Source organism: Balaenoptera physalus (genome assembly GCF_965194825.1).
Source record: "Balaenoptera physalus genome assembly, chromosome: 10".
NCBI lineage: Eukaryota > Metazoa > Chordata > Mammalia > Artiodactyla > Balaenopteridae > Balaenoptera > Balaenoptera physalus.
In genome coordinates this window covers 22,545,963-22,573,700 of record NC_138889.1, presented here as the reverse complement: position 1 = coordinate 22,573,700, position 27,738 = coordinate 22,545,963, and the positions used below count along the sequence as shown (strand labels likewise).

The 27,738-nt window shown below is 34.8% G+C and overlaps 1 protein-coding gene across 2 annotated transcripts in view; it reads left to right on the top strand.

Annotated features, from left to right (window-relative positions):
- ARHGAP20 (Rho GTPase activating protein 20) overlaps nucleotides 1-27,738 on the top strand; it is a 149,558-nt gene that overhangs the window by 8,407 nt on the left and 113,413 nt on the right. For both annotated transcript variants that reach the window (XM_082476851.1, XM_082476850.1), the window contains exon 2: nucleotides 8,934-9,016. In XM_082476851.1, the coding sequence (XP_082332977.1) occupies nucleotides 8,934-9,016 (83 nt within the window). The remainder of the gene's footprint in view (nucleotides 1-8,933; nucleotides 9,017-27,738) is intronic.

The following is a 27,738-nucleotide window of genomic DNA, read 5'->3' as shown; positions in this document are numbered from 1 at the left end:
CAGGGACTCTAAGGTCCTAATGTGTGCAGAAAGCCTTCAAGGTGAATGCTCAATTCAATAGTGGCCACAGCAGCAGTTTTTTGAAGCAGCCTAGGATGGGGTGATGTTTAGCTTTTGTTTACTTATGGAAGACTTAGCCACAATGTGGGAGGCTGGAAAGGGATCAGAGGAAACTGCCTTTTGTCAGCCACCAATAATGGGGCTTGTAGGCAACATAGCCAGTTTATTTTATAATTTTGTTTCAGTCTGATTTTCTTTATGCAGGACAAGTTTAGATTAGAAACATCCAACTGACAGCAGAAATAGCTCTATCAGTATGTCACTGCTGTGCTGAACAGCCTTGACCTAATTTTGACAGACAGCTGTCACATGGCACAACTGAAAGGTAAGGCCTGTTTCTGGATGTCTGGTCACTTGTGTGTGGACTCTGAAAATGGAATGTATGTGTGCCCACATCAGCTCATATTTCAAAGATCTGGAAAACCCAACTGCTCTGTGGCCTTTTGCTTTCCCTGTTTACCTTCGTCCTAATTTATACCTAGGAGAGTGTCTTTATTTCCTCTTCTACCGCTACATTCACCGTCTGGAACCTCAGCTTCCACAGTAGGCATTATGAGGTTACAGTATATCTGAATCTGGTCAGATCTTGGCCTGTTTTTTATTCTTATTTGATACACTCTGGTTTTTACTATTATGGTTTTTGGATTTGATCACTGTACTCTTCCCCTCTGCAGGAGGAAAGTGAGAGGTTGCAGAGTTTTCCAACAATGTCTGATACATTCAAGCCTCTTAGCCTTCATGCAGGTGGATGGGCACTAGGGAACCAGAGAACCCCTTTGTCACAGTGTGCCATGGATGTAGAAATAATAGCACTTCGTATGGACTGTGGAGTGAAAAATTTAGTGAAGCCCTGCCCTGTAAGGGAATATTAGGGAGAGACCATTGGTGATCAACCTTGCCTACTCCAGGGTGCTACTAAAGGGAATCATGACAGGAGGTTGAAACTGGTAGCTTTGCCAAAGAAGAAAGTCCAGCCAACCTGAAGGCCCGTAGTGGTACTCCAGAAGTCTGCATGGGTAGGGTAGAGACAGAGGAACAAATAATAATGTAGAAGGGGAGTTCTACTATCCTCATATTTATTACATACAGTACTTATGCACTCTAAAGCATTACTCTGTATGTTATACTATCATGGTGCTTTCCCTGTCAAAGGACTTTCACATATATAATCATATTTGATTCTTTGTGGTAGGTCAAACAGTCATGTCATTTTACAGAGAAGACTCTGAGAAGTGATAGAACCAAGATCCAGAATTTAGGTCCAATGTCTCCTAGCCCAGTGCTGATTCTTCTACATTACATAGATTCTCAGGTTTGTTATTTTATTTCAAAGTTCTTATCTCACAGAAAGAGGAAAGATAGCCCAAAGTAGAAACATTTCTTTCTTAAATTCAGAAAGAAATTATATCCCTTTATAATAGTCTGTGCTGTGATGACATTTGTTTTAATTAAATGCTCAAACATTCTGGCTGGGATGATTATGAGTAAATAGAAGATCAGACTCATCACAGACAAAAGTGACAATAGTGGGAAGCTTCAGCTCATCCAGTGGTCAAAACCTTGTGATAATAGGACATAGAAGCAAGGGGCAGGGGTAAAAATAATTTCCTTGTTCCCTTGCAGGGCCAATGTCTTTGAGATATGTCTCTGCAAATAAATGCTGCAGACATGTAGGGAAGACAAGAAAGAAGTAGTTCATTGCTCACTAAATTGTACAGATTAGCCACAAAGGATTAAGAGTCAAATTTGAGTAAGGTAATTTGTAAATGTGATTAAACATTTTTTTTCTATCTTTGAAAGTTTAGAGTTCTTAAAAGCTTTCCTCAAAGTCCTTATTTTAATGTTATGCTAATTTTAAATGTTTGAAAGTGACTTTAGTACATTTGACTTAAATTCAATTGAAATGCTTGAATTTTTTTCTTCATAAAGTGACTGGAACAAAGCAAAGTATGAAAAATTGTAGTTCATCTGACTTAACTCTTTCATCCTGGTCCTTTCTTTTGATAGGCTTTTTTTCCTTTAAATCTCTATGAGAACTGAGAATGACCAGATTCAGAGTGATTTAGAGGTTCCAAAAATAGTTCTGTATCTCCTGGTTGACATGAAGTTAAAATTCCAGTGAGAGACTACATATAGGTTTTTTTTTTTTAATTTTTTAAAATTTATTTATTTTTGGCTGCATTGGGTCTTCATTGCTGCACGCAGGCTTTCTCTAGTTGTGGCGAGCGGGGGCTACTCTTTGTTGTGGTGCGTAGGCTTCTCATTGCGGTGGCTTCTCTTGTTGCAGAGCACGGGCTCTAGGCGCATGGGCTTCAGTAGTTGTGGCATGCGGGCTCTAGAGCACAGGCTCAGTAGTTGTAGCGCACGGGCTTAGTTGCTCCATGGCATGTGGGATCTTCCCGGACCAGGGCTGGAACCTGTGTCCCCTGCATTGGCAAGTGGATTCTTTTATTTTATTTTATTTTTTTTATTTTTGGCTGTGTTGGGTCTTCGTTTCTGTGCGAGGGCTTTCTCTAGTTGCGGCAAGTGGGGGCCACTCTTCATTGCGGTGTGCGGGCCTCTCACTATCGCGGCCTCTCTTGTTGCGGAGCACAGGCTCCAGACGCGCAGGCTCAGTAGTTGTGGCTCACGGGACTAATTGCTCCACGGCATGTGGGATCTTCCCAGACCAGGGCTCGAACCCGTGTCCCCTGCATTGGCAGGCAGGTTCTCAACCATTGCGCCACCAGGGAAACCCTGGAAGGTGGATTCTTAACCACTGCACCACCAGAGAAGCCCTACATATAGGTTTTTAATATAAATAGTGTTTTATGCGTTGTTGAAAATAAAAGAACAAAACTTTTTTTTCGATAACCTGCTTAAAATTTTATTTTCCTACATAGGCACACTTGCATTACCACCTTAAACTCTCAGGTATTGGTAACGTTAATTCATTGATTTAATACACAGCTATTGAGAATTTACTATGTGGAAATACTGAGTAGGGCACTGGAGGAATAGGGAAGGAATAGTGGCAAACCACAATAGGCAGGTGGGCATATTCCTCAGATCTCTGAGGAATTCAAATGGAGAGCCACTCAGATATTTTGTACAAAAACATGTTGGACAAAAAACAAATAAGTAATTTCCATTTTAATGTAAATTACTTCAGGTGATTGTTATATGAGTAAGGAAAATTATAGCTTCTGGCTATGAACCAGTTTGCTGGGCTGGAACCCAGTGGTTTAGTTATTTGGTAGTTAGTTTTTGTTGCTGTTGTTTTTGTTTTTTTCATTTTAACAGCTTTGTTGAGATATAATTTATATACCATTTACCCACTTAAAAGTGGATTCAGTGGTTTTTAGTATATTCCTAGAATTGTGCATTCATTTCCACAATTTTAGAACATTTTCATTACCACAAAAAAAAACACTGCACCCCTTAGCCATTACATCCCAATTCCCTCATCCCCCAAACCGCAGGCAAGCACTAATCTATTTTAAGTTCCTATAGATTTGTTTATTCTGGATATTTCATTTAAATGGAATCATATAGTATGTGGTCCTTTGGGACTGACTTCTTTTAATTAGCATGATGTTTTCAAGATTCATCCATGTTGTTGCACATTTCATTGCTTCTTTTATTTTATTGGCAAGTAATATTCTATTTTATGGATGTACCACATTTTGTTTATGCATTCATCAGTTGATGGACATTAGGGTTGTTTCCACTTTTTGACTATTATGAATAATGTTGCTGTGAACATTCACGTACATGTTTTTGTGTGGACATATATTTTCCTTTCTCTTGGTTATATACCCGAGAGGAATTGCAGGATCATATGGTAACTCTATGTTTAGCCATTTGCAGAACTTACAAACTGTTTTGCAAAGTGACAGCGCCATTTTACATTCCCACTAGCAGTGAATAACAGTTCAATTTATCCACATCCTCACACTTGTTATTTATTTGTCTTTTTTATTGTACCCATCCTGATGAGTATAAAGTGGTATTTCAGAGTTTTGATTTGCATTTCCCTGATGGCTAATGATGTTGAGCACCTTTTCATGTGCTTATTGGCCATTTATATATCTCCTTAGGAGAACTGTCTATTCAGATCCTTTGCCCATTTTTAAATTAGCTTACTTGTCTTTATTGAATTGTAACAGTTCCTTAAATTTAAATATTCTGGATACAAATCCCTTATCAGATATATGATTTGCAAAAATGTTCTCCCATTCTGTGGGTTTTCTTTTCACTTCCTTAATAGTGTCCATTGAAGCACCGAATTTTTAACCTTGATGATGTCCAATTTATCTGTGTTTTTTTTGTTGTTGTTTGTGCTTTGGTCATATCTAAGAAACCATTGCCTAATCCACGGTCACAGATATTTATGCCTATGTTTTCTTCTAAAATTTTTATAGTTTCAGCTCTTTTAGATCGTTCATCCATTTTGAGTTAATTTTTGTATATGGTGTGAGATAGGAGTCCACCTTCATTCTTCTGCGTGTGGATATCCACTTGTTCCAGCACCATTTGTTGGCAAGAAATTAACTTGCCAACAAGTTAAAAGAATCATCAGACAGATGTTTACCATGAAACTCAATGGTAATGTAAATGTCAACACTATGTCAAAAGATGTAGTTTGCAATGTACAAGGATGATTCTACCATCCAGTTCCATAGCAAATGCTTATATTTCCTTAGTGACAGCATTCCAGTAGAACCCCTTTAAGTAAGTTTGTTTATGTTTCTGTGTGTGGGTTTGGGCGCAGTAGTGTAGATGTGGACAATGAGTGGATTTCTAAATTCACTTAAAACCTTCATCTATTGAGTATATAGTTTGTACCAGGTATTGTATCAGGCTCTAGGAATGCAAAGATAGGTCTGCTACAGAGTAGAATTTCAGTAGTTGTTGAAGGACGGGAGAAAGTTTGGAAATAAGATGTAGTCCTTGCTCTCTAGAAAGGGGCAGAAAGATAATTATAATATAATCTGAAATGCTATAACTGAGGCATAGCTGTGAAGCAAGTTAGGAACACAGAGAATTCAACATTTAGTTCATCTAACTGATTAAAAAAAAGAATTGAAGTGGAAAGCACCTGCAGGTTAGCTGGTAAAGTTGCTACAGTTTTGTGTTATTATTGAAACATGAAAGAAAAATGAAGTATAGGCATTTGGGTCTCATCTTCACTTGTGATCTCCATTCATTTACTCTTTGGCAGAATAGTTTTTTTGCCTCTGATACTGAATATAGCTGCAGAGAAGACAGCTTAGAAAATGAAAGATCTAATTTCTCTCTAGTGCTTAAACCTTGGCAAATGGTACAAAATCAAGAAAATCATTTCTAAAAGATTCATGTAGTTGATTTTTTCCCTAATGTTTAGTTTGTCAATTTAGAAGATTACCTTTTAAAAATTACTCAGTTTCAGAATGGCATCCATTGTTTATGAGGTAATCTCAATATAGACATCAAGGACTTGGGCATTCTGAAAAACCACACTGTGGATTACGATTTTTAAGCTAACAAAGAAACCTACACTGTTTTAAACCTATCTTCTGTTTCCTGTGAGGCAAACGATCATAGTTTTCACTGTCACTGAACAACTGGGAAATTTGTTGGTGCTGGTACAATATAAGTATAGCCTCAGTCTGTCCTGACAAGTTTGTAGTATTGTACATTCAGAAAGGAATCGATAGTCTCCTTCTATTTCCATGTATTGTATTTCACACAGTTGTTATAAACAAAAAGGAAATCCAAGTCTTTATTGCCTGAGAACAGATTCTTTGATAGATATGTGAATTTTTTTGAAGTCACCATTGGTTCTTTGTTTTGCTATACTTTTGAGCAAAAGAAAGGGATATGTATTTTGAATGAATTAACACCTAGGCTCCCATTATATTGACAACTCTTAAGACTTTTTATTACTTACAAGAGAAATGAATCCTATGAATTCTAAATTGATTTTGTATATAATGTTTATTTTCTAGCATATCCAGGGTGAATCTTTGGTAGACACTTAACATGAGAATATCAGAAGTAGAAGGAACCTAAGAGACTATGTAGTCCAAATTTTCTCATTTTCTAGATACAGAAATGGAGGCCCAGAGGGGTGTCTGAATTACCTTAGGCTGCATGTCTCATTAGTAGTGGAGTAAGTCTCAGTACAAACAATAGGACCTCAAATAAAAATAATATTTTGCCTGTAGTTTGATTGCATTCTCTGAATATGAGTCTACTAGATGATGTAGATACACTCAGCATTTGACTTCTCCACACATCTGCCAATTTTATAACTAAGAAAACACAATCTAATTACTATATACAGATATATACAAATGGTACTCTACATTAGGTCTCCATGAAAAACTCCTATTTTAAAAGAACGTTTACAGAAGAAAATTTGTCACTCTTCTTTGATTATCCATTCTCATGTTTAACAGCCGTCACTCTCAGAAAGATTTCCTTGTATGGGAAGGTTTCAAATTTGGAGTCCATGGATCCCTCAAGAATCCATGTTGGGGATTTCTGAACCCCTTGAAGTTATGTTCATAATTTCATTCACAGCTTTTATAAATATCTTGAGGGATTAACCTGGATTCTCAGTCTATAGTATAGCTGCATTTCTTTTCGCCTTATCTTCTTTGGAAGACCCTTGCTATCCTCTGTATTATAACTGCATTACTTTGGAGATTTACTGTTTCCAAATGAAGAATTTAAGATCATTTTAACTTGTCTTAAGGCTCTTTCTTTTTTTCACATTTTTAAATCATTTTTATGGCTGTCTTTTGAACCCCTTCCAAATTCTTTGTAAACCTGAAAGCCAAGGAGCTCAGAATTAGAAATCATATGTTAATGAAGATCTTGTTTAGGCGCTTGGATCTGCTGAGAGTAGTGTCAGAGGATTAGGAGGAGCAGAAGTAAGACTGCTGAGATAGGTCCAGGAATGTGGCCCCTGCTCAGGTAGACTAGGCAGACCCTCAAGGTCAAAACGGATCGAGGGTAAGGGGCCCAGGTCAAGCTTAAAGGATTGGGCACATTTCAAAGTTCAAAGCATAGTAAATAGATCCTGAGTAAAGGGATTCAGGATAAGGAGTAGGAATCAAACCTAGACCTGAAGGTGAAACAGAATCCTGCAGAAAATTTGCATAGGAACAAACTGCCACCTTTCTAAGTAAAATCAACCTAATCTTCCAGAATTGAGACTCTTCATATGGGAACAGGCCGCTGGACTTTGCAATACAAATACTTGTCTCCTAGATTTCCCTTCACCCTGCAACCTCTACATTCACACTGGCCTAAGGATGTTAGATTCCTGAGAGTTGGGTTCCCAGGAGATGTGACTAATGGAAAACAGTAGGATAGGGCTTACGAGCTATAATATATAAAGTAGTTTATCAAAATCACTGGGGTTTGGAGGGATTACAGATTCTTCTGGGAATCTGATGAAAACTGTGGGCTTTCTCTTCAGAAGGAAGGCACCAAATACTATCATGTAAAAAATTTTATACAATTTAACCTGCCCTGAAACTGATTCATGGTTAATAACTCCTGATTGAGAAGTATGGTGTTCTGTATTTCTTACCCATTTGTTTCCTGTTCTTTATTAATCTTTTACATAATTGTTTCTGTTGCTGTCTGAGGTATACTGAGGAGGTTTGGGCATTTAGTTTTCACATGTGAGCCAAAAGATTAATGGAGGGAACAGCAACACTGAGGCCATGGCACAGCTGACAACAATAACGGGAGAGATCCATGGGGGCATGGTGAAATTGGGGGAAAAGAACTGTGCCAAAGAAGTCTAGTACCCCCTTCTCATTAGATGATTTTTCTTCTCTTCCTTAGGATGATCTAGGTTTTATTAAGAAGCAGTTCCTTTATGAATCATGTAATGAGATACTGATACTGAGCCACTTGGTTTTATATGGGGTTTTTTTAGAGCAGCATCCAGTCCCAAGCATGGCTGGCTTAGGCCCTCAGGCAGTGGGTGAGACTTCTGGCCAGGAAAGGGTGAGAGGGTAGAGCAGGAAGAATGCTTTGGTGACACAGCCTGAACTTCACTCATGGCTATTTGTGACTGTATTGTAAATTTTCACATTTATATCCAGTGGCAGTTCCTCTGACTCTATCTAGAGGTGTTAAATCTGTAAGATTGAAAATTTAGGGAGTAATTGTCGGGTTAATTCAAGTTGAATAAAACCTCACCACAAATTTTAGGTCCTGTAGAACAGAGTACCTGAATTATCCAATTAATCCTATATTTATATACCACTTAGAAAAGAAAAAAAAATTCTTTTTTTTTTTTTAAGTTACAGCAAAAAAAAAAAAAAAAAAATCTCTTTGGAAAAACAGATTCCCCAATGTGTAAATATTTAAATTTAAATGTCTATTAAATGTGTAAGAAATCTAGTCTCCATCTTGTGCTTTAACTACTTATCTTCTCCGTTTACTTGATCTCTTCAAATTCTGTCTGTCCCTGAAGCCCAGTTTGGGGCCTAACCTACCAATGAAATAGAACTAGTAGAACCTACTCTGATGACGTTTTAGAGTATAAAGTACATAATCCAGTCCTGCCTTTGGCATAGGGCCTGGCACATAATAAGCAGTAAAGCTGCAGTTGATGATAATGGTTATGAGCTGTTTTCCCAAATACTCTAGTCACCATTTAACCACCTTGTTCTCTGACCATAAAAAATACTTAACTGCCTGTACCACTTTTTGGCACTTACTATCTTAGTTTAGATGTTATAATTTTATTTCCAGAATAAGATTGCAAGCTCCTTGATAGGTAAGGATGGATAGACAATACAAAACTTGCTGAGTTGGATTGAAAATTGGCATTTACTTGCTTTACAAGCTATGTGGTCTTCATTGTGATCTTTTTTCCTCTACAGAAAATGAAAACACTAGCAGAAAGGAGGAGGAGCGCTCCGTCTCTTATCCTGGATAAAGCCCTGCAAAAGCGACCTAGTACCAAGTAAGTGAAAAGCTTTGTATTACACATTTGGTATGTGCTTCATTTCTTTTACCTGTGGGGTTTGTTTGCTTTTTATCAAGACCAGAATTCTCTGTTAAATAGTAGAAAATATTACCTCTGAGTTTATTTAATAAGGCCTATTCTTTATGTGAAACTTAAAGCCTTTTAAGAGCTGGTGATCAATTGCTTTAAAACTGATTCAGAAGTGAATCTTACATCACATGGTACACAAACGTGCATGTTCCACACATTGTTAAAGTTTATTTATGGAAACAATTAGAAATCAGTATACTAAAGATAAGTTATTTTAACCACTATACATGTTTGGTTATGCACAAACTTTTGCTTACTTTTTATCATAAGGTGATGCCTGTGTATGGGTAAAAGGCAAGTTTTTACCAATTTTAGATATGAAGAAAGATAGCCAGATTAAGATTATTAAAAAATTGAGTGTTGATTTCTTTTAGGCATTATTGGTTAGATTAATTAGTGATTAATTAGTGAAATTTAAAGTGGAAAAACAGGCTGTGGACATTTTAAGAGAGTCTTTCATAATACTTAGAAATTGAATGGCTATTCAATCATTAATTTATTCAATAATTTTTAATGGTATTTTAACTCAGAGGTATTTTATGTTCAGAGGAAACCTGTGATGATTTTCCTCTAATATGTGAATCCTTTCATGTAAAGTGAAGTCCTTATCACTTTTTTAAAAGTGAGGGTATATCTGATATTTCTATGAATGGTGTGCTAATTTAACATAAAATCTATGTGAAGGCATGGAATTTTTTTTTCAGTGTCCAAAATAAATTATATAGCCAAATCCCAAAGAGTGAAACTTTCAAAATACCTAAGTCCCTCCCCTCTTAGTACTCAGCAAGTTCTCAGGCAGCTCCCCCAGCTGCCCACAAACGACACACGCTTTAGTCATTGGGTTGATCAGAAAATGTAAATTACTTTTAATAGATGCCTAATCAAAATTTAATTAGGAAGATATTCTTCTGCCAAATGAATGATACAGTAATATACTTCAGTGCCATATATAAATGACTTTTAGATTGTTTACATTAGTATATCTTTGCATTCATGTGGATAAGAAAAGAATGGTTATATCTTCACAGTTTGACCTTGATTACCTAGAAAACTCAGGAGAAATTACTTTTTAGGGGAGGTAGACAGAGGAGGCAGAATTGTCTTTAATTCTACTATATATGTAAAAATAGCTTTATTATTCACTTTTTTAAAAACAGGTAAACAGTTTTAGGTAAAATTTTTTATTGGAAGTTCCTGGGATGAACATGTGTTAAGCTTTTTAATTAAAAGTAGCCCTTATTTATATCAGAGAAGCTTTAGCCCCAAATCAGGGGTCAAATAGTGGCCCACTTACCTGCTAACCCAGGGTGAGGATTTACAACAGTATACATGTAGGTACTGAAAGTTCATATAGACCATTGGTTCTCAACAGGGTGGTACTAACCTCCAGGGGGCATTTTGGAATTTTGTGAAGCAAAATGATTTAGGGGGCAGTCGCCAGAGTTACTAGACATCGCATAATGCACAGGACATCCTATACAACAGTTTTGTGGCTCCTGCATAGTTTTTGAATGTCGCATGTACTTGTGAAGGGGGGGAAAATAACTTTATATAATTATCTATGCCTATAACTGTGTTTTATATACAAATACAAAGTATTTTATATCCTTTTATGTAGATTTAATGAACACTAAAGTTTCCAGAAATGTAGCTACCTTGCATACCAAGAGATAATTGCACTTCGTGTTGTTTGGAATCATTTCAAAAAATCACTTGGCTTTACTTCATTTTCTCATACTTGTTTCATGGAATAGTTTCTTATCATCCTACTTATCTTAAATCTAAATATATTCATTATAAGTAGGTGTAAGCATCTGACTACTTCATTGTCTTTTAATATAGTCATGAATGAGCATATACATATTGAAATACATAATTTATTATTAATTACTTTCATTTCCCTTTATATTACTATCAAGGTATTTTATCGACACTTTTGAAATTCTGTTAAATATCTGTGAATTTTGTTTCAGGATAGAAAAGGAGGAATTGGAATAAATGTATATGCATTTGTCCTTTATATAACAAAGGGACATTGGATCTAGGATTGAGAATGACTGATAGAGATTAAGTGCCAAGTTAGGGAAAAAGCTAACAGTTACCTGACTTACTGGGGTTGTTTTGAGTTAGAGAACCAATATGATAATATACAGCCATGTCCTTCCCCACTCCTTCCTCCCCATCACCTCTGCAATAATTGGTGCTTACATTAGAGTCAGTTTCCCAAATTCCTGCCTCAGAAATAGGGAAATATGATGGTTTTTTGGCAAAATAAAAAAGGAAAAAAGTATATTTAAGTTGAAGATGGATATGTTTTAATCTTCAGTTTATTTCCTGTGAGTTTCTCCAGGTCAGTAGTGTGAGTGCATAGCGCAGGGGAACAGGACCTTCACCTATCTTTTAGAAATAATGCTTTTATGCTATGTAGTATTGGGTGGTTAATGTGTGTACAAAAAAAAAAAAAAGCTATTGGGTGTTGAATGTGTACAAAATATTTGTAAGTAGTGTAATCTCAGGATTGGAAAGAACCTTAAAGGTCATCTAGTCTGGTGGTTTCCGAAGCTTTTAAAGTCAGTATTCTGCAGAGGGACACAGACATCTACATATTTTTCAAAAACTCTTCATAGTTGATTCTGATACACTCTTGGTAGAGAACCACTGTGACAGGCTACAAAAGAATCCTTTCATAAAAGAATGCTTTTAAAAAGGGAATACTGAACCAAAATTTTAAGGAAGTACAGAATTATAATATGTATTTCTTATAAAATAGTGTGGACATTATAAAACCAAAAGCAAAGTCCCCTCTCCATCCCCAGGGGTAACCATGATTAATCATTTGTATGTCCTTCTAAACCTTGTCTATGCAAGTGTGATTAGAATTTTTATTTGCTTTCTGTAATGTTTAAATTCTCACGTTTATATAGATAAATTAGTTCTTTGCATTTTCAAGTCTTGCAGTTTTTTAAAAAAATTAAAGATCAAATCCTATTACAACAACCATTCAAGAAAGTCTTTGAATTTTGACCATCTTTATATAATGTACACTCCTGAAAAGTTACATCAATCAGTTAATGAACTTGCTATTTTAAAGAAACTTTGTAGTGAATTGTTTTATAAAGTAAATCACTTCTTTTTTCAAAGTTGTTAAAAATAACTCAAATTTTCATAGTTGGAATTTTGCTTTTCCATAATTTATACCCAGGAAACAAGGAAAATTTCTGAAGTCTAAGCTGAGCACACCTATTTGAAGTAGAACTTTATGCAACAAAATTCGAGTACCTAAAAAGAATCTTTACTATCTCTTTGCATGTAATATCATGGGAGCTAACCTATAAAAGATTTGTACACAGGGTGTGGACAGACAGCAAAGAAATTGAGTGTTTTATTTATTAGCGTTGCATATTTCTTGAGTTAAATAAAGCCAGCATAGCATTTCATATTTCTTGAGTTAAACCTATATTTGATTTTGGCTTTGCAGTAGAACGTTATTTCTACTGTTGTCCCCTAGTTAAGGTGTTATTTAGTAATTAATGACTTGTAGGTGATAAAGCTTTTGTCCAAAGTTTAGCAAACATCCACAGAGGATTTAATGGAATCCTTTCATTTAACAGCTGTTGCATCTCAATTTTTATTGAATTTAATTAATAAGAGCTAGGTTTAAAAGAGGAGGAAATAGGTTAAGCGGTGACTTAAATGTGTTTATGTGTTAAACACAGTTTTATCTCCAAAATTCTTTGTTCAACCCATCGAGTTCATAAGGAAGGGGCAATTTAGAGATTTTAACTTTTTGGGGGGTTATCTGGACACCATTGATCAGCTGGAGGTGATTCCTCTAAGTAATTATTATATTAGCTGGTATAGCAGATGACACGTATCTTTCACACTAAGAAGGTTAGTGATTTTCCAACATGGCTGCACTCAGCTGCTTTTACTCTCAAACACGATAGTGTTCAGTTCTGTGTTTAAGGATGACCTCACCTCATGTAATAGACATCCTCCTGGTAAGACTCTGGGCACCTATATTAGAGGGCTTAGTTTCCTTAAAAGTAAAATGAGAGTATTGAAGTTATTATCTGTTAAACCCTTCTACTTCTAGTTCTATTGCTATATAATTATGATTTGTTGAAATTCAATACTTCCTACACTTACTCGGACTTCTAAATCATTCTTAATTACTTGCAGTTTCCTAAACACAGTATACTGTCTAGCATTGTCTCAAATGTCACTTCCTTCAGGAACTCCTCTAAGCCTTTAAATAACATTCGTGCTCCTATAGCACCTTGTATATCTTGAACCACAGCACTCATCCCACTGCACTGGCATTACAGTTTATGTCATGTTCCCTTTAATGTCGCTGACATTTGTTAATAAAATAATGCCTTATAAATAATATCTGGTGTTCAATTATTATTTGTTGGATGAATCAGTGAATGAGCAAGTGATTCCATTTCCAAACTACAATAGGAATTTAATAAGTTAGCACAGTAGTTTCTGACTCTCCTGCCCTCCTTTGAGTAGCCAATACATAAAAGACCTTCCTTGTTCATTGGTATTATTTGTGAAATTCTGGCTAGGGAAAAAGGAAGATTACTTTTAACAAAATGATTCTGAGTTATTGTTAGGAAGTTATTTCATGCAGCAGAATACCACAAGAACTCATGTATGTGGTCTGTAAATACCACATATAGTGGCATTCTTGTGGTACTTCTTCATCATTTACTTAGGGATAAGTTCAAGTCATACAAACTTTTCTTCCAGAAATTCACTTGTTTTGATGTGGTATTCAGCCTACCTTGTAGAAAAATACACAAAAATATACCCACTTTTGTTTTAAGTTACAGTGTTAGCACTTTCAAGTTAGTATTCACCCATCTCCATCCTTACCTCCAAATCAATTTATTGTGTGTGTGCTGCTTGAAAGACTTTGTAGTAGGTACTTTACATATATTACATTTTAAATCTCTGCTTATTGCTGCTGAGAGGAGAGAAAGGCAATGCCAAGGAAGTGTTGTGGTGCAGCAGGAAGTGCTTGGGCTTTGGCTGCATTCAAATGCTGGCTCTCCATCCTGATTTTCTGTGTGACCTCAGATAAATTACCTAATCTCTGAGTCTCAGGGTCTTCCTCTGTAAAATATGAATCTAATGCTTTCATAGAATATGAAATGAGAAAATAAGTGAAGATGTTTAAAAGATTGACTTAGTTATTATTAGTTGCCTCTTTCCTTCCCTTAGATATATTTCATTTTCAAGCTTTAAACCTCCTGAATTATCCAGTACCATTTGTTAATGAAAAGCACCTACTTTATTATCACAGCATTGTATGACTAGAAACGAATCATTGAGCCTGGCTCATTATATAGTAGAAATTGAGTCAAAGACTTGCCCTAGGTCACACAATTGATTAACATTAGAGATAGGAATGGAAATCCAGGTCTCTGATCTTGATGGAATATTCTTTGCATTACACAAACAAAAGGAATATGATATAGTATCTAAGAGCATGGATTCTGGAGCCAAACTGCCAGGTTTGAATCCCAATATTGCCCCTTACCAGTCATGTGATCTTGGGTAGGTTTTTAAACCAGGGATAATAATAAACCCTACCTCATAAGGTTGTAAGAAAGACTAAATAGGTATTATATATGTAAAACTTTTAATGTAGTCTCTAGCACATAATCAGTGCTTTTATATTTGAAGGCTATGTTGTTGTTATAGTGGTAATAGTAGTAGTAGTAGTGGAAGCATTAATAACAGAAATAGAAGTTCATATTATCCTGGTAAAGAGACTCTTTGAGGACCATAATAGATGGAAAATTTTAAAAGATGAAAGATGCAGTCTGGAAGCCAGCTAGACTCTAGTATTAAATTCATTTTAGCAAGATAATTATATTTCTAGGCCTGGCCTGAAGCAAGATTAGCTCAGAATATTTGGGATTTATTCCTGGTAGACCCTGACAATTCTTGAGGTCTCCCTAGGCAAAAATTCAAAGTATACCTAGGATGATTCTGGGAAATAAGGGCTTGAGACATGGAGGATTGACCTGCTTTGCTTGGCCACTTGAGATGAAGGGGCTCCAGGAGCGTCATATGTGCCAAAGCTATGAATCAAGATTAGACACATATAGAATTAGCTAGTTTGGGGTAAGGATACTAGGGTGAGAGAGCCAAAGCAGAAGCCATTCGAGACTAGGAAAGCAGCTGTTTGCTAACTGACTTCTTCCTTTTGGTCAGTTCACTCCTGTTATGTATGACTCTACACACACACACACACACACACACACACACACACACACACACACACACACACACACAGACTCACTCACTCACTCATATACACGCTAACATCGTCCTACTCAGAATGTCCCACATTGTGTTCTGCAAATTCCTCATCATTCCATTTCCTTTTTCTCTGTCATGTTAGCATCTAACATCTAATTAGTCTAAAGTGGATGATAACTTGCCATACTTTCAAATACAAGGAGAACATTTATACTCTGGAGTAGTTTACTGAGGATTGGGGTCAAATCTGCTTTCATAAGAGAATGAAAACCTGCTTCTACCTGTGATAAGTGTAAACTTGACAGATATGGTCATTGAAATGAACTGAATGATCTCATAAAGGCCACCGTCATGCTGAGACTCTAAGATAGTTATGGTAACTGTTTGATAGAATTTAAGGGAAAAGTCAATTTAAAAGGGAAGTTACTAGACTTTCCTTTGGAATTCTATAAACCTTCTGTACCTAGATATAATTTTTTGATACAAGACTTTTAAATAAAATTTTAAATTTTAGAGGAATTTAAAAAAACATCTTTAAGACCTTTTCAAAATTACAATAAACTATACTGTTATATTACCTTAGATAAAAACCTGTATTCAGGGTTTTTTTTTAAGAAAAAAACACTATTCATTGTGCTGCCTTGCATTACATGCCAGTTGGCTGTAAATAAGGCCTATTCCTACAGTTTTGGACAATGTGTTCTGAGGTTTGAGGACCTGTAGATGATTCAAGGTATGTGATGAGCAGAACATCAAGTAGAAATTTAATACACGAAGATTACCAGCAGTCTACAGGGTCCCTCCTTTCCTTGCAAGGAACATTTTCCAAAGTAAAAATCAGATGTAAAGGAAAGAGATGGCAGCAATTGCTTTGTAAAGTGGCGAAGCTGGCAAATTTTTACCAAAATGGAATTCATTGCTTTGTTAAGCAAAAGGTTTCCCAGGCCCACATATCACTTTATTCTCTTCAAACTACTTTTCGTATTCTTTAAAAATGATCAAATACATCTGTTCCTGGTGTAGTATGCTATTTTCCTATCGTATTCTGGGAGGAAATCTTTAGAAGATGTAAGTCTCTCCACATTCTAGTGAGCTTTGATAGGGCCAAATTAATTTATTTCTGCACTTGCAGAACAGTGCATCCGTTTAATTTCTTTATTCCAACTATAACCTAATTTGTTAATTGCAGTTATGATTCAGTTTTATCTTTAATTTTGGCACCAGGAAAGCACTGTCTCATTAGTGAATGTTTATTCACTTTTCCTCACCCCTCTCCACGGGGTTAGCAGGCTGTCCTAAGACATCCTTACTATATTGGGCTAAATACTGCCTTACCCTGTACATCTTGAAAGATTTCTCAGGGGAGCTTTGGAATTTCATGATTGACTTTCCTTCAAAGCCTTTAAAAAAGCAGAAGAATAATTGTTAGTATTATTGAGAACCTTCATACTATTATGGTTAAGAAAGTATGGACTATGGAGCCATTCTTCCTGGGTTTGAATCTGGCCCTCCTTATTACCAAGCATGAGAACTTTGGCAAGTTTCATAACCTCTTCAGGCCTCACTTTTCTCATCTGTAAAATGGGGATAACCTCATAGGGGATTAAAGGAGTTAAAATTGTAATATATCTGGCACATTTTAAGCATTATATAAGTTTTTTGTTAAATAAAATTATCAAAAATATATAAATCCTTGTGCTGCCATGTCACATAATGTCTAATTCTCTTAATGTTCAGGTATAGGTTTTTCTTCTACTTGACTACCTGCATTTTGAGTGAAAGGACCATGTTTTCTGCTCTTATATCTGCATATTTAGTGCTAGGTATAGAACAGATATTCTATAAATATTAGCTGAGCTGAATGAGTGATTCTTCCCCTAGCTAAGTAAGTCAACTCTCAGCTGGAGTAGAAAGAGGGATAAGAGTCCACTGCTGCCTGAGAAAGTGACACAGCCAGCGTCGAAAAGCTACACAAAGAAATGCCAATTCTGGAGTGACCAGCAGTTTAATGTTTGTTGATTTAATGCTCACATGTTTAACGTCTCAGCTGTATAATGAGCCACTGCCATTGATTCTCTGATGCATAGCTCCTGGTGTAATGAGAAGACACAGGGAATGGATTCTAGTTTCTGCTCTGTCAGTAATGACCCTGGTGGAGTCACCTAGCCTTTCTTCAACCAGGACTCTTTCCTTACCTTTCAATGGTGGGAGGAGTGGGAGGGTTCAGTTGACTAAATCCTTTATATACTTTCTCCCACCAGCCCCCAACTGTACAATTTTGTGTTTCTTTAGGCTAACCATAACTCAGTCACAAGGAGAATGGAAAATAGTATGAATGCTTCTTACAAACCCTTTTATCACAACTCTTAAAACATGTCCAAGTGTGTGCCTGTCACACTACTAAGAAATGAGTATCCTCCTTATCCTCTTTTAGTGCAGAGGTCAAGCATTTGCTTATGTGGGATCTTTGGTCAGTTTATTGTCATAATGTCATTTTGGTAGCCAGTTCTCCGTAATGGCCCCAATGATTCCTACCTCCTGGAATTCACATACTTGTCCAGTCCTCCCACACACATTGTATCTGAATTGATCTCTGTAACCAATAGGATATTGCAAAAATGATGATTTATCACTTCTGAGATTAGGTTATAAAAGACCAAGCTTCTGTCTCGATTGCTGTCACGGTTTCTCCATCTCTGTAATCATTTTCTCTGGGGAAAGCAATGTCCTAAGTAGCCGTCTACAGAGAGGCCTATAAAGGGAGGAACTGAAGCCTCCAACCAACAGCCACGTGAATAACCTTGCAAGTAGATTTTCAAACCCCAGTCAACTCTTCAGAGATTGCAGCCCTAGCTTTACTGCCACCTCGTAAGAAACCTGAGCCAGACTCACCCAGCTAAGCTACTCCCTGGTTCCTGACCCTTAGAAACTGTGTGGGATAATAAATGTTTGTTGTTTTAAGTGGCTATGTTTTGGGGTAATTTGTTATGTAGCAAGTGATAACCAATACAGTCAGCTTCAAGTCATGAAACTAGCTTTCTAGAACGCGTCTCCTATATATCTTTTATGTATTCTTACTGCTAGAAGTGGAAAGATGGAAACAGATACTGTTCCCATTTATAAATGGGAATGAAAACACTCATTCCCCAGATCATGTAATTTGTTGGAAAAGGGGCCAGTTGACATTCTTTCTTTAAACAGCTTTATTGAGATACAGTTCATACCATTTAATTCACCCATTTAAAGTGTACAGTTCAGTGGTTTTTAGTATATTCACAGAGTTGTGCAGCCATCACAACTTTTAAAGCATTTTCATCCCTCCTAAAAGTAACCCCATAGCCATTAGCTGTTATTCTTCATTCTCTCCCATGTCCCTTCTTTCCCTATCTCTAGCTTTAAGCAGCCACTGACTTCCTTTCTGTCTCTATAGCTTTGCCTCTTCTGGACATTTCATATAAATGCAGTCATGCACTATGTGGTCTTTTGTAACTGGCTTCTTTCAGTTAGCATGAAATTTTCAGGGTTCATCTATGTTGTAGTTTGTATCAATACTTCATTACTTTTCTTTGTTGTTAATATTTCATTATATGGATAGATACAACAGTTTTGTTTATTTGGTCATCAGTCGATGGACATTTGGGTTATTTTCACCTGTTGGCCATTATGAATAATGCTGCTGTGAACATTCATGTGCAAGTTTTTATGTTTCATTTCTCTTGCATATATCCAGGAGTGGAATTGTTGCATCATATGGTAACTCTATGTTTAGCTTTTGGAGGAGCCAAATATTTTCCAAGGCAGCTGCACCATTCCTACCAGCAATACATGATGGTTCTGACTTCTCCACATCCTTACCAATCCTTGTTATTTTCCGTCTTTTTACCTATAGCCATCTTGGTGAGTGTGAAGAGGTATCGCTTGTGGTTTTCATTTTCATTTCCCTTATGACATTGAGCATCTTTCGTGTGTTTATTTTCCATTTGCATATCTTTTGGGTGGGAATTTTCCATTTAAAACTTAGAACATTTTTAATTGGGTTATTTGTCTCTTTATTAATGAGTTGTAAGAGTTCAGTATTCTTAATATTATGTGTGCATATGCAAAGCAAAATACAGGATTGTAGCATTAATTTGTAGCTTCCAAGGCTCCCAAAGCACTTGAGCCTGAAACATCTGGAAGATGAACCAAGTTTCAGTTGTCTAATTCATTTTGTATCCATATAACTTTGGCTTGGTCTTTTTTTTTTTTCCATTGAGACTAACCCTTCAGTTTTTGGAAAAAAATAATTTCTGCAAGGTGAATCCAAAATGGTCCTGTGGCAGGTTTCTGTGATGCATACTCTATAAATTAACATTAATTTAGGACATTTAATAATCCTAACTTTTTTGATAATTATGGTTTTCTAGAATAGCTGCTTTTTTGTTTATTTTCTACAAACACATTTTTTAATAATTATAAAGTTAATATACGTGTATTTTAGAAAATTTGGAAAATGCAGAGAGGTACAAATAAAATTTTGGTCTGCATTCCTAGATATCAACCTTGACACCTTTTTCTGTCATTTGACTTCAAATTTTATGTATTTTATGACTGAATCATCAACATGGTCATAAATAATGCTTTATACGGTAGAAACATTCCATACTTACCATATTTGTCTTATATATGTAAACATTGAAGTAGAAAGAGGAAAACAAAGCAGCTGCCTTAAGGCATGAAAGAAGGCTTCAAAGAAGTGATACAGTATATGCTGAGTTTTAATGGATGAGTAGGAGTTCTTTAACATAGGAAATGGGTGACATAATATTCTAACAATGAGAACTTAAGTTAGAGCTCAAAGTTTCTAGAAAGGAGTGGAGATGGGGCTAGTACAGTAAATAAAGATCAGACTGGGAACAGCCTTTGTCAGGCTGAAGACTTTAGATTTCTGGGTAGTAGGGAAATAATATAAAAAAATCAGTCAATTATGTGATTTAACTTGTGTTTTTGAAAGAAAGCGCTATCAAAGAATTGATTGGAAGAGAGAGATGGGCAAGGCAGGTAGAGAGATTATTTAAGAGACAGTTGAAAATAATTCAGGTAAATGATAATGAAGTATTATACAGTGAAGGGAAAATTTTTAGAGACATTTAGGAATGAGAATCAATAAGATTTGGATGTAAGGAAGTGAAAGGAGTTAAGAATGAAGTTTCTAGCTTTTGAATACTGGATAGATGGTTTCGAACATAGTAAATTTTGAGGTGTATGACAAAGTGTTAGTGTTAGCAATACTGATAAAAGGTATAATTTAAACTGAGTGCTTACCAGGTACCAAGTTCTTAGTTAAGTATTTTATGCATACATTTTGGGGTAATTTTTTCATTTTACAAATAAGGATATTTAATCTTAGAAGTTTAAAATAATTTACTTTAGATCTCACAACTATTAAGTAATGGAGTTTAAATTTAAATCTACTTCTCTCTGGCTTTAAAATTCATGACCTTACCCAATATATTATACTGCCTCAATAAAAGCGATTCAATTTTGAGAATTTCCTATCTCATAAGATATATAAAGAACATTTCTAGAAGCTAAGTTTATAAACTTCATTGTAACTATTATAATCTCATTGTAACCATTAGGTTCTGTCTGGTGTGGCAGATCAGAGATTATCACTTTAAATGAAAATGATAGAATGGTTCCGAAATTATTCTGCCACTTAGCAAACATTGATTTTTATCTAACTGAGGCTAAAAATTCCTATAAATTACAAATTTATAAATTTGTAAAAATTATAAATTATGTTATTCTTTTTTTACTTAATGTTGGATATTTTCTAGTGTAAAGCAGGAAGTTGAAATGTTATATATTTTATTTTGTATTACTTGTTTTTGTTTTCATTTGGACTCGATAATTTTTTTTTTAAACATCTTTATTGGAGTATAATTGCTTTACAATGATGTGTTAGTTTCTGCTTTATAACAAAGTGAATCAGTTATACATATACATATGTTCCCATATCTCTTCCCTCTTGCGTCTCCCTCCCTCCCACCCTCCCTATCCCACCCCTCTAGGTGGGCACAAAGCACCGAGCTTATCTCCCTGGGCTATGCGGCTGCTTCCCACTAGCTATCTATTTTACATTTTGGACTCTAATTTTTAATGTTAACTTGTTTATTGCCTATACCAGAGAATATGGTTGTATGGTATTTGATTTTTAAATTTTCTTTATGATTTGACACATAGATTTTTAGGAGTTTTACATGTATGTTGAAAAGTATGTTACCAGTTATGTAAATCATCAATACCTTCCTAATATTTTGTCCTCATCTTCTGTCACTTGCTAAAAGAGGGGTGAAATGTTTCCCACTTCAGTTGTGAACTTATACATTTCTTCTTGTTAGTCTATTAGTTTATTGCTTTATGTATTTTGAACCTGTATTGTGAGGTCCGTAAAGCTCAGGGTAGTTATATCTTTTTGGTATATTGTAACTTTTATCAAGTGGAAATATCTCTGTTTTGTCCTATTTATTTCTTTTGGGTCTGTATTCTTTAGCTAAGTGAAATGTTTTTGAGATTCATCATTGTTACATTTATTAGAAGTTTGTTCCATTTTCTTGTCAAGTAGTATTCCATTGTATGGATGTACCACAGTTAGCTTATTCACTCACGTGTTGACGGGCATTTGAGTTGTTTGCAGTTTGGAGCTATTATGAAGAAAGCTTCTATGAACATTTGTGTGTAGGTCTTTATGTGGGCATATGTTTTCACTCTGTTGGGTAAATACCTAAGAGTTGAATTACTGAATCATATAGTGTTTGTCTAACTTTAAATTGCCAGACTGTTTTCTATAGTGGTTGTACCATTTTACATACCTGTCAGTAATGTATGAGAGATTGAGTTGCTCACATCTTTCCCAAAACTTAGTAAATGACTGTTAAAAATATCTTTGGTCTTTCTAGTGGGTGTGTTGTTGGTATCTCATTATGGTTTACATTTGCATTTTCCTGAAGACTAATAATATCGTGCATCATTTCATGTAATTATTGCCTATTCATATATTTTTCTTTGTGAACTGATCTGTTTAAATCTTTTGCTCATTTCTTTATTTATAAACCTAGGGAGTTGAAAGAGTTCTTTATATATTCTGGTTAAGTGTTTTGTCAAATATACATGGTGAAAATATTTCCTCTAAATCTGTCTTTTCACTTTCTTAACATTGCTTTTTGAGGAGCAAGAAGTTTTTTTATGATGAAGTCTAATTTTATCAAGTTTTTTCTTGGTTTATACACTGTGTGTCTTATCTAAGAAATATTTGAATGCTTGAAAGTCTCAAAGATAGTATCCTATGTTCTCTTCTCTTAGGCCTGTGATCAAGTTGGATTTAATTTTTGTATATAGTATATAAGGGTAGAGGTTTATTATTTTTCCTAATGGATATCCAGTTGTTGCCATACCAATGATTGAAGAGAGTTTCTTTTGCCAGTTGGATTGAGAAGAAGGGCATATGTTTTCATTCTGGAACCTCTGTCAAAAATCAATTTGCCATATATGTGTAAGTCTACTTAGACTTAATTTTGTTCCATCAATCTATATGTCTGTCCTTACCAGTATTATAGTATCTTGATTCCTGAGCTTTCTAACAGGTCTTTTATGTTTTTTATTGATATTTTAACTCTTTTTATTACATGTTCCATTTAGTCATTGATAATATATAGAAATACAGTTGATTTTTTGTTTATTGACCTTTAATCCCTTGATCTTATAAATTTACTTATTAGTTCTATTAGCTTTTTTAAAAGATTCTATTAGCTTTAATGTAGATTTCTCAGGATATTCTGCATACACACTCATTTCCTATGTGAATAAAGACATTTTTACTTCTTCCTTTCCAATCTGTTCGATTTTTTTAAAAATTTCCTTTTCTTGCCCTAATGTACTGGCTAAAACCTCTGGTATATAGTTGAACAAAAGTGGTGAGAGCAGACTTACTTTTTTGTTCCTCTTCTTAGTTAGGAGAATACTAAGTCTTTCATCATTAAGTTTGATATTAGCTAGCTACAGGGTCTTTTTGTAGATGTCCTTTATTAAATGCAGGAAGGTCCCTTGAATTCCCAGTTTTTGAGTGTTTTATCATAAATGAGTGTTGAATTTTGTCAAATGCTTTTCCTGCAACTTTAAAATGATCATATATTATGATTTTCTTCTTTTAGTCTTAATAAGGTGGACTACATTGATTTTTTTAAAATGAACTTTTAATTTTAGAATATCTTTAGATATACAGAAAAGTTATAAAAACATTACAGCATTTCAGCATATCCTCCAACCAGTATACCCTACTGTTAACATCTTACAGTACTACAGTGCATTTGTCACAAATAATGAGTCACTATTAATACATTGTTATTAACTAAAGGCCATACATAATCAGATTTAGTTAGTTTTTAATTAATGTCCTTTTTCTATTCTAGGATTTCATCCCAGATACCATATTAGATTTAGTCATTATATCTTCCTTAGGCTCCTCGAGACTGTGACAGTTTCTCAGACTTTTCTTGATTTTGATGACCTTGAAAATTTTGAGGAGTATTGGTCGACAATTTTGAGGTATTTTGTAGAATGTTCTTCAATTTGGGTTTGTCTGATATTTTCTTGTAGTTAGAAAGGGGTTATGGGTTTATAAAATATTTTCAGTCCATATGCATGAGGGATAGGGTCTGCAGTTTTCCTGTCTAGTTTGGGCATCAAGGTGCTGGTGACCTCATATAATGAGTTGAGAAGTGTTACCTCCTTCTTTGAAAGGGCATGTAAAGGAATGTCATTATTTCTTTCTCGAATGCTTAGAGTAGAATTTACTAGTAAAGTTACCTAGCATTTGAGTTTTCTTTCTAGGTTTTAAATTATGATTTTAATTTTTTAAATAGATGTAGAACTATTTGGGTATTTTATTCCTTCTTGAGTCAGTTTTGATGATTTGTTTCTCTCAAGGAATGTGCCCGTTTCATCCCAGTTGTCAACTTAATCACAACAAAGTTATACGTAATATTCTTTTATGTTTTTAATGTCTGTAAGTACTGTAATGATATTCTTTCTTTCATTCTTGGTATTTGTAATTTCTAAATTCTTTTTTTTCTTAGATTAATCTAGCTAGAAGCACATCAATTTTATTATCTTTTCAAAAAAATCAGCTTTTGGTTTTATTGCTTTTCTCTGTTGTATGTTCACTTTCTATTTCACTGATTTTTTTGCTTTTGTTTTTGTTTTTAAAGATTTATTGGAGTAAAATTATGTACAGTAAGGTACCCAGATTTAAAGTGTGCAGTTCACCCATTGAACCATCACTACAATCAAGATAATGAACAGTTCCATACCCTTCAAAAGTTTCCTCGTGTGCCTTTGTAATTCATTCTTTCCTGCTACCCTACCAACCTGTCCTCAGGCAATCAGTGATCTATCAATATTGATGTCACTATTAGGTTAGTTGGCATTTCTGAGAATTTTATATAAATACTATGTTCCATTTTTATTGCTGACTAGTATTGCACTATGTGGGTATACCACAATTTATATATTCCTTTTACCTGCTGGTAGGGTTTTTTCCAGTCTTATGATGAAAAATAAAGCTGCTTTATACATTCATGTACAAATATTTACGTGTACTTGTATTTCATAGTTTTTTATTTCTTGGTAAGTATCAAGAAGTAGAATAGCTTGATTGTATGGTAGACGTATTAAGAAACTGCTGAATTGTTTTCCAAAGTGGTTGTACCATTTTATATTCCCACTAGGTTATGAAAGTTATCATTGCTCCACATTTTCACCAACATTTAGTATGGTCATTTTGTAAATGTTCAGCTGTTTTTGTATGTGTGTCATATCTCTGTAGTTTTAATTTGTATTTCTCTGGTTACTAATAAATTTAAGTGTCTTTTCATGGGCTTATTTGGCTTCCATATATTATCTTTGGTAAAGTGTCAGTTCAAATCTGTTTATTTTGTATTGGGTTGTTTGTCCTCATTGTTGAGTTTTATGTATTCTTTATAAATTCCAGATCTGTACTGCTTAGTATGTTAGTCAGTAACCAGTAAGAATTTACATTTAAATTAATTAAAATTAAATATTCAATACTATAAATTTGGTTCCCTAGTCACACTAGCCACATTTCAAGTGCTCACTTAGTCATATATGAATAGTAGCTACCTGTTGGACAGTGCAGATATAAAATAGTTCCATAATCTCAGAAAATCCTCTTGGCAGTGCAGTTCTAGATATAAGTTCCTTTTTGAGCATATGTTTTGGGAATATCTTCTCCTGGTATGTAGCTTGCCTTTTCATTATAATAACACTGTCTTTCAAAGAGCCAAGTTTTAAATTTTGATGAAATTATCATGTTTTTTCCTTTTATACATTTGTGCATTCTGTGTTCTATTAAAATATTTTCTTTTTAGATCCAAGGTCAAGATTTCCTCCTATGTATTATTTTAGAATTTTTATAGTTTTAGATTTTACATTTAGGGCTGTGATCCATTTTGAATTAATTTTTGTATGTCAGATGAGATCAGGGTTGATGTTCATTTTTATTGCATATGGCCAACCAGTTGTTCCAGCACCATTTTTGAAAAGATTATCCTTTCCTCACTTACAGTCTTTGCACCAGTGTCAAATAATCATTTGGTTATGTAAATGTGTGCCTACTTCTGGATTCTATTCTGTTCTCATGATAGTATCACACTGTCTTATTGTAGCTTTAAAATATGTTTTAAAATCAGGTTGTGCAAATCCTTTAACTTTTTTTCTTATTTTTCAAAATTGTTTTGGTATTAGGTCCTATAAGCTTCCATATAAATTTTTAAATCAGCTTAACAATTTCTTCAGTAACACTGCTGGGAATTTAATGATGATTGCATTTCATTGACATCAGTGTGGGTAAGATAGATGTTTTAGCAATATTGACTCTCCCCATCTGTGAACATGGTATCTGTTCATTTATTTCATCTGCTTTTATTTCCCTCAATGATATTCTACAATTTTCAGTATCTTGCACATATTTTGTCAAATTTATCCCTAGGTATTTTATATTGTTTGATGGTATTGTAAGTGGTACAGTTTTTAAATTTCAACTTCCAATTGTCCTTGCTAATATATAAAAAAAATCATATATATAGATATATATATACATGTATGAGAGAGAGATTGTATCTAGCAACCTTATTAAATTCACTATTAGTTCTAGTAGTATTTTTTGGTAGATTGATTAGGATTTTCTACATAAATAATCATATCATTTTTCACTCAATGCCCCTTATGTTAATGAGGTTTCTCCATTTTGGCTGTTGGAAACATGAACTGTTTGCACCCCTCTGAATTCAGGGTATTGTTCTACCTGCCTTTTCCTGGTGATTATTTCCCCAGCCCCGGGTCATTTCCTCACACATATACACTGATCAGTTCTCAGATGAAACCCTTTGCAGATCTCTAAGCTCTGTCTATGGACAGCTCTTTCCTCATTGGTACTCTGAATTCTAGCCACTCTGGCCTCTTCGAATTCTCAACTCCATCTCCTCAAGCTGGGCTGTATTTGGCTTCCTCTTCTCTGCATTGTGGAGCGTAATCTGTCTTTCGGCAGCAATCTGGGACAATCTCAGGGCTCACCTCATTTGTTTCTCTTCTCTTAGGGAATCACTGTTCTGTGTTCCTGTTGTCCAGTGTCTGAAATGGTTGATTCCTTTTTTCTTTATCTTTTCTCTTCTCTTCCCTTCTCTTCTCTCTCTTTTTTTGTTTGTTTGTTTGTTTAAATTATTCTAGGATGATAGGGAACAGAAATCTCTGTTTTGATGACTTCTGCTCTTATCTTTATTATTTTCTTCCTTTCACTTATTTTCAATTTTATTTGTTCTTTTCCTAACTTCTTAAAATGGAAGCTCAGATTATTGATTTTAAACCTTTCGTCTTTTCTAAAATGAGATATTTTTCCTAAGCACTGGTTTAGCTGCATTCCACAAATTTCGATATGTTGTGTTTTCATTTTCATTTAGTTCAAAATGTTTTTCTAGTTTCCCTATGATTTCTTCTTATACCCATGGTTATTGTTTTGTGTTGTTTAATTTCCAAATATTTCAAGACTTTCCTGATGTCTTTTTGTTATTGATCCTAATTTAATTCTGTCATAATTAGAAAACATACTCTGTATGATTTCTGCAACTTATCTATTAGGATTTTAAATGGTATTGTACTGGGTCTATAGAGATCAATTAGAATGGAATTGATATCTTAACAATATTGAATTTTCCAATACATGAACCAGATATATTTCTACATTTATTTATACCTTCTGTAATATCTATCAGCAGTGTTTTATAGTTTTCAGTGTA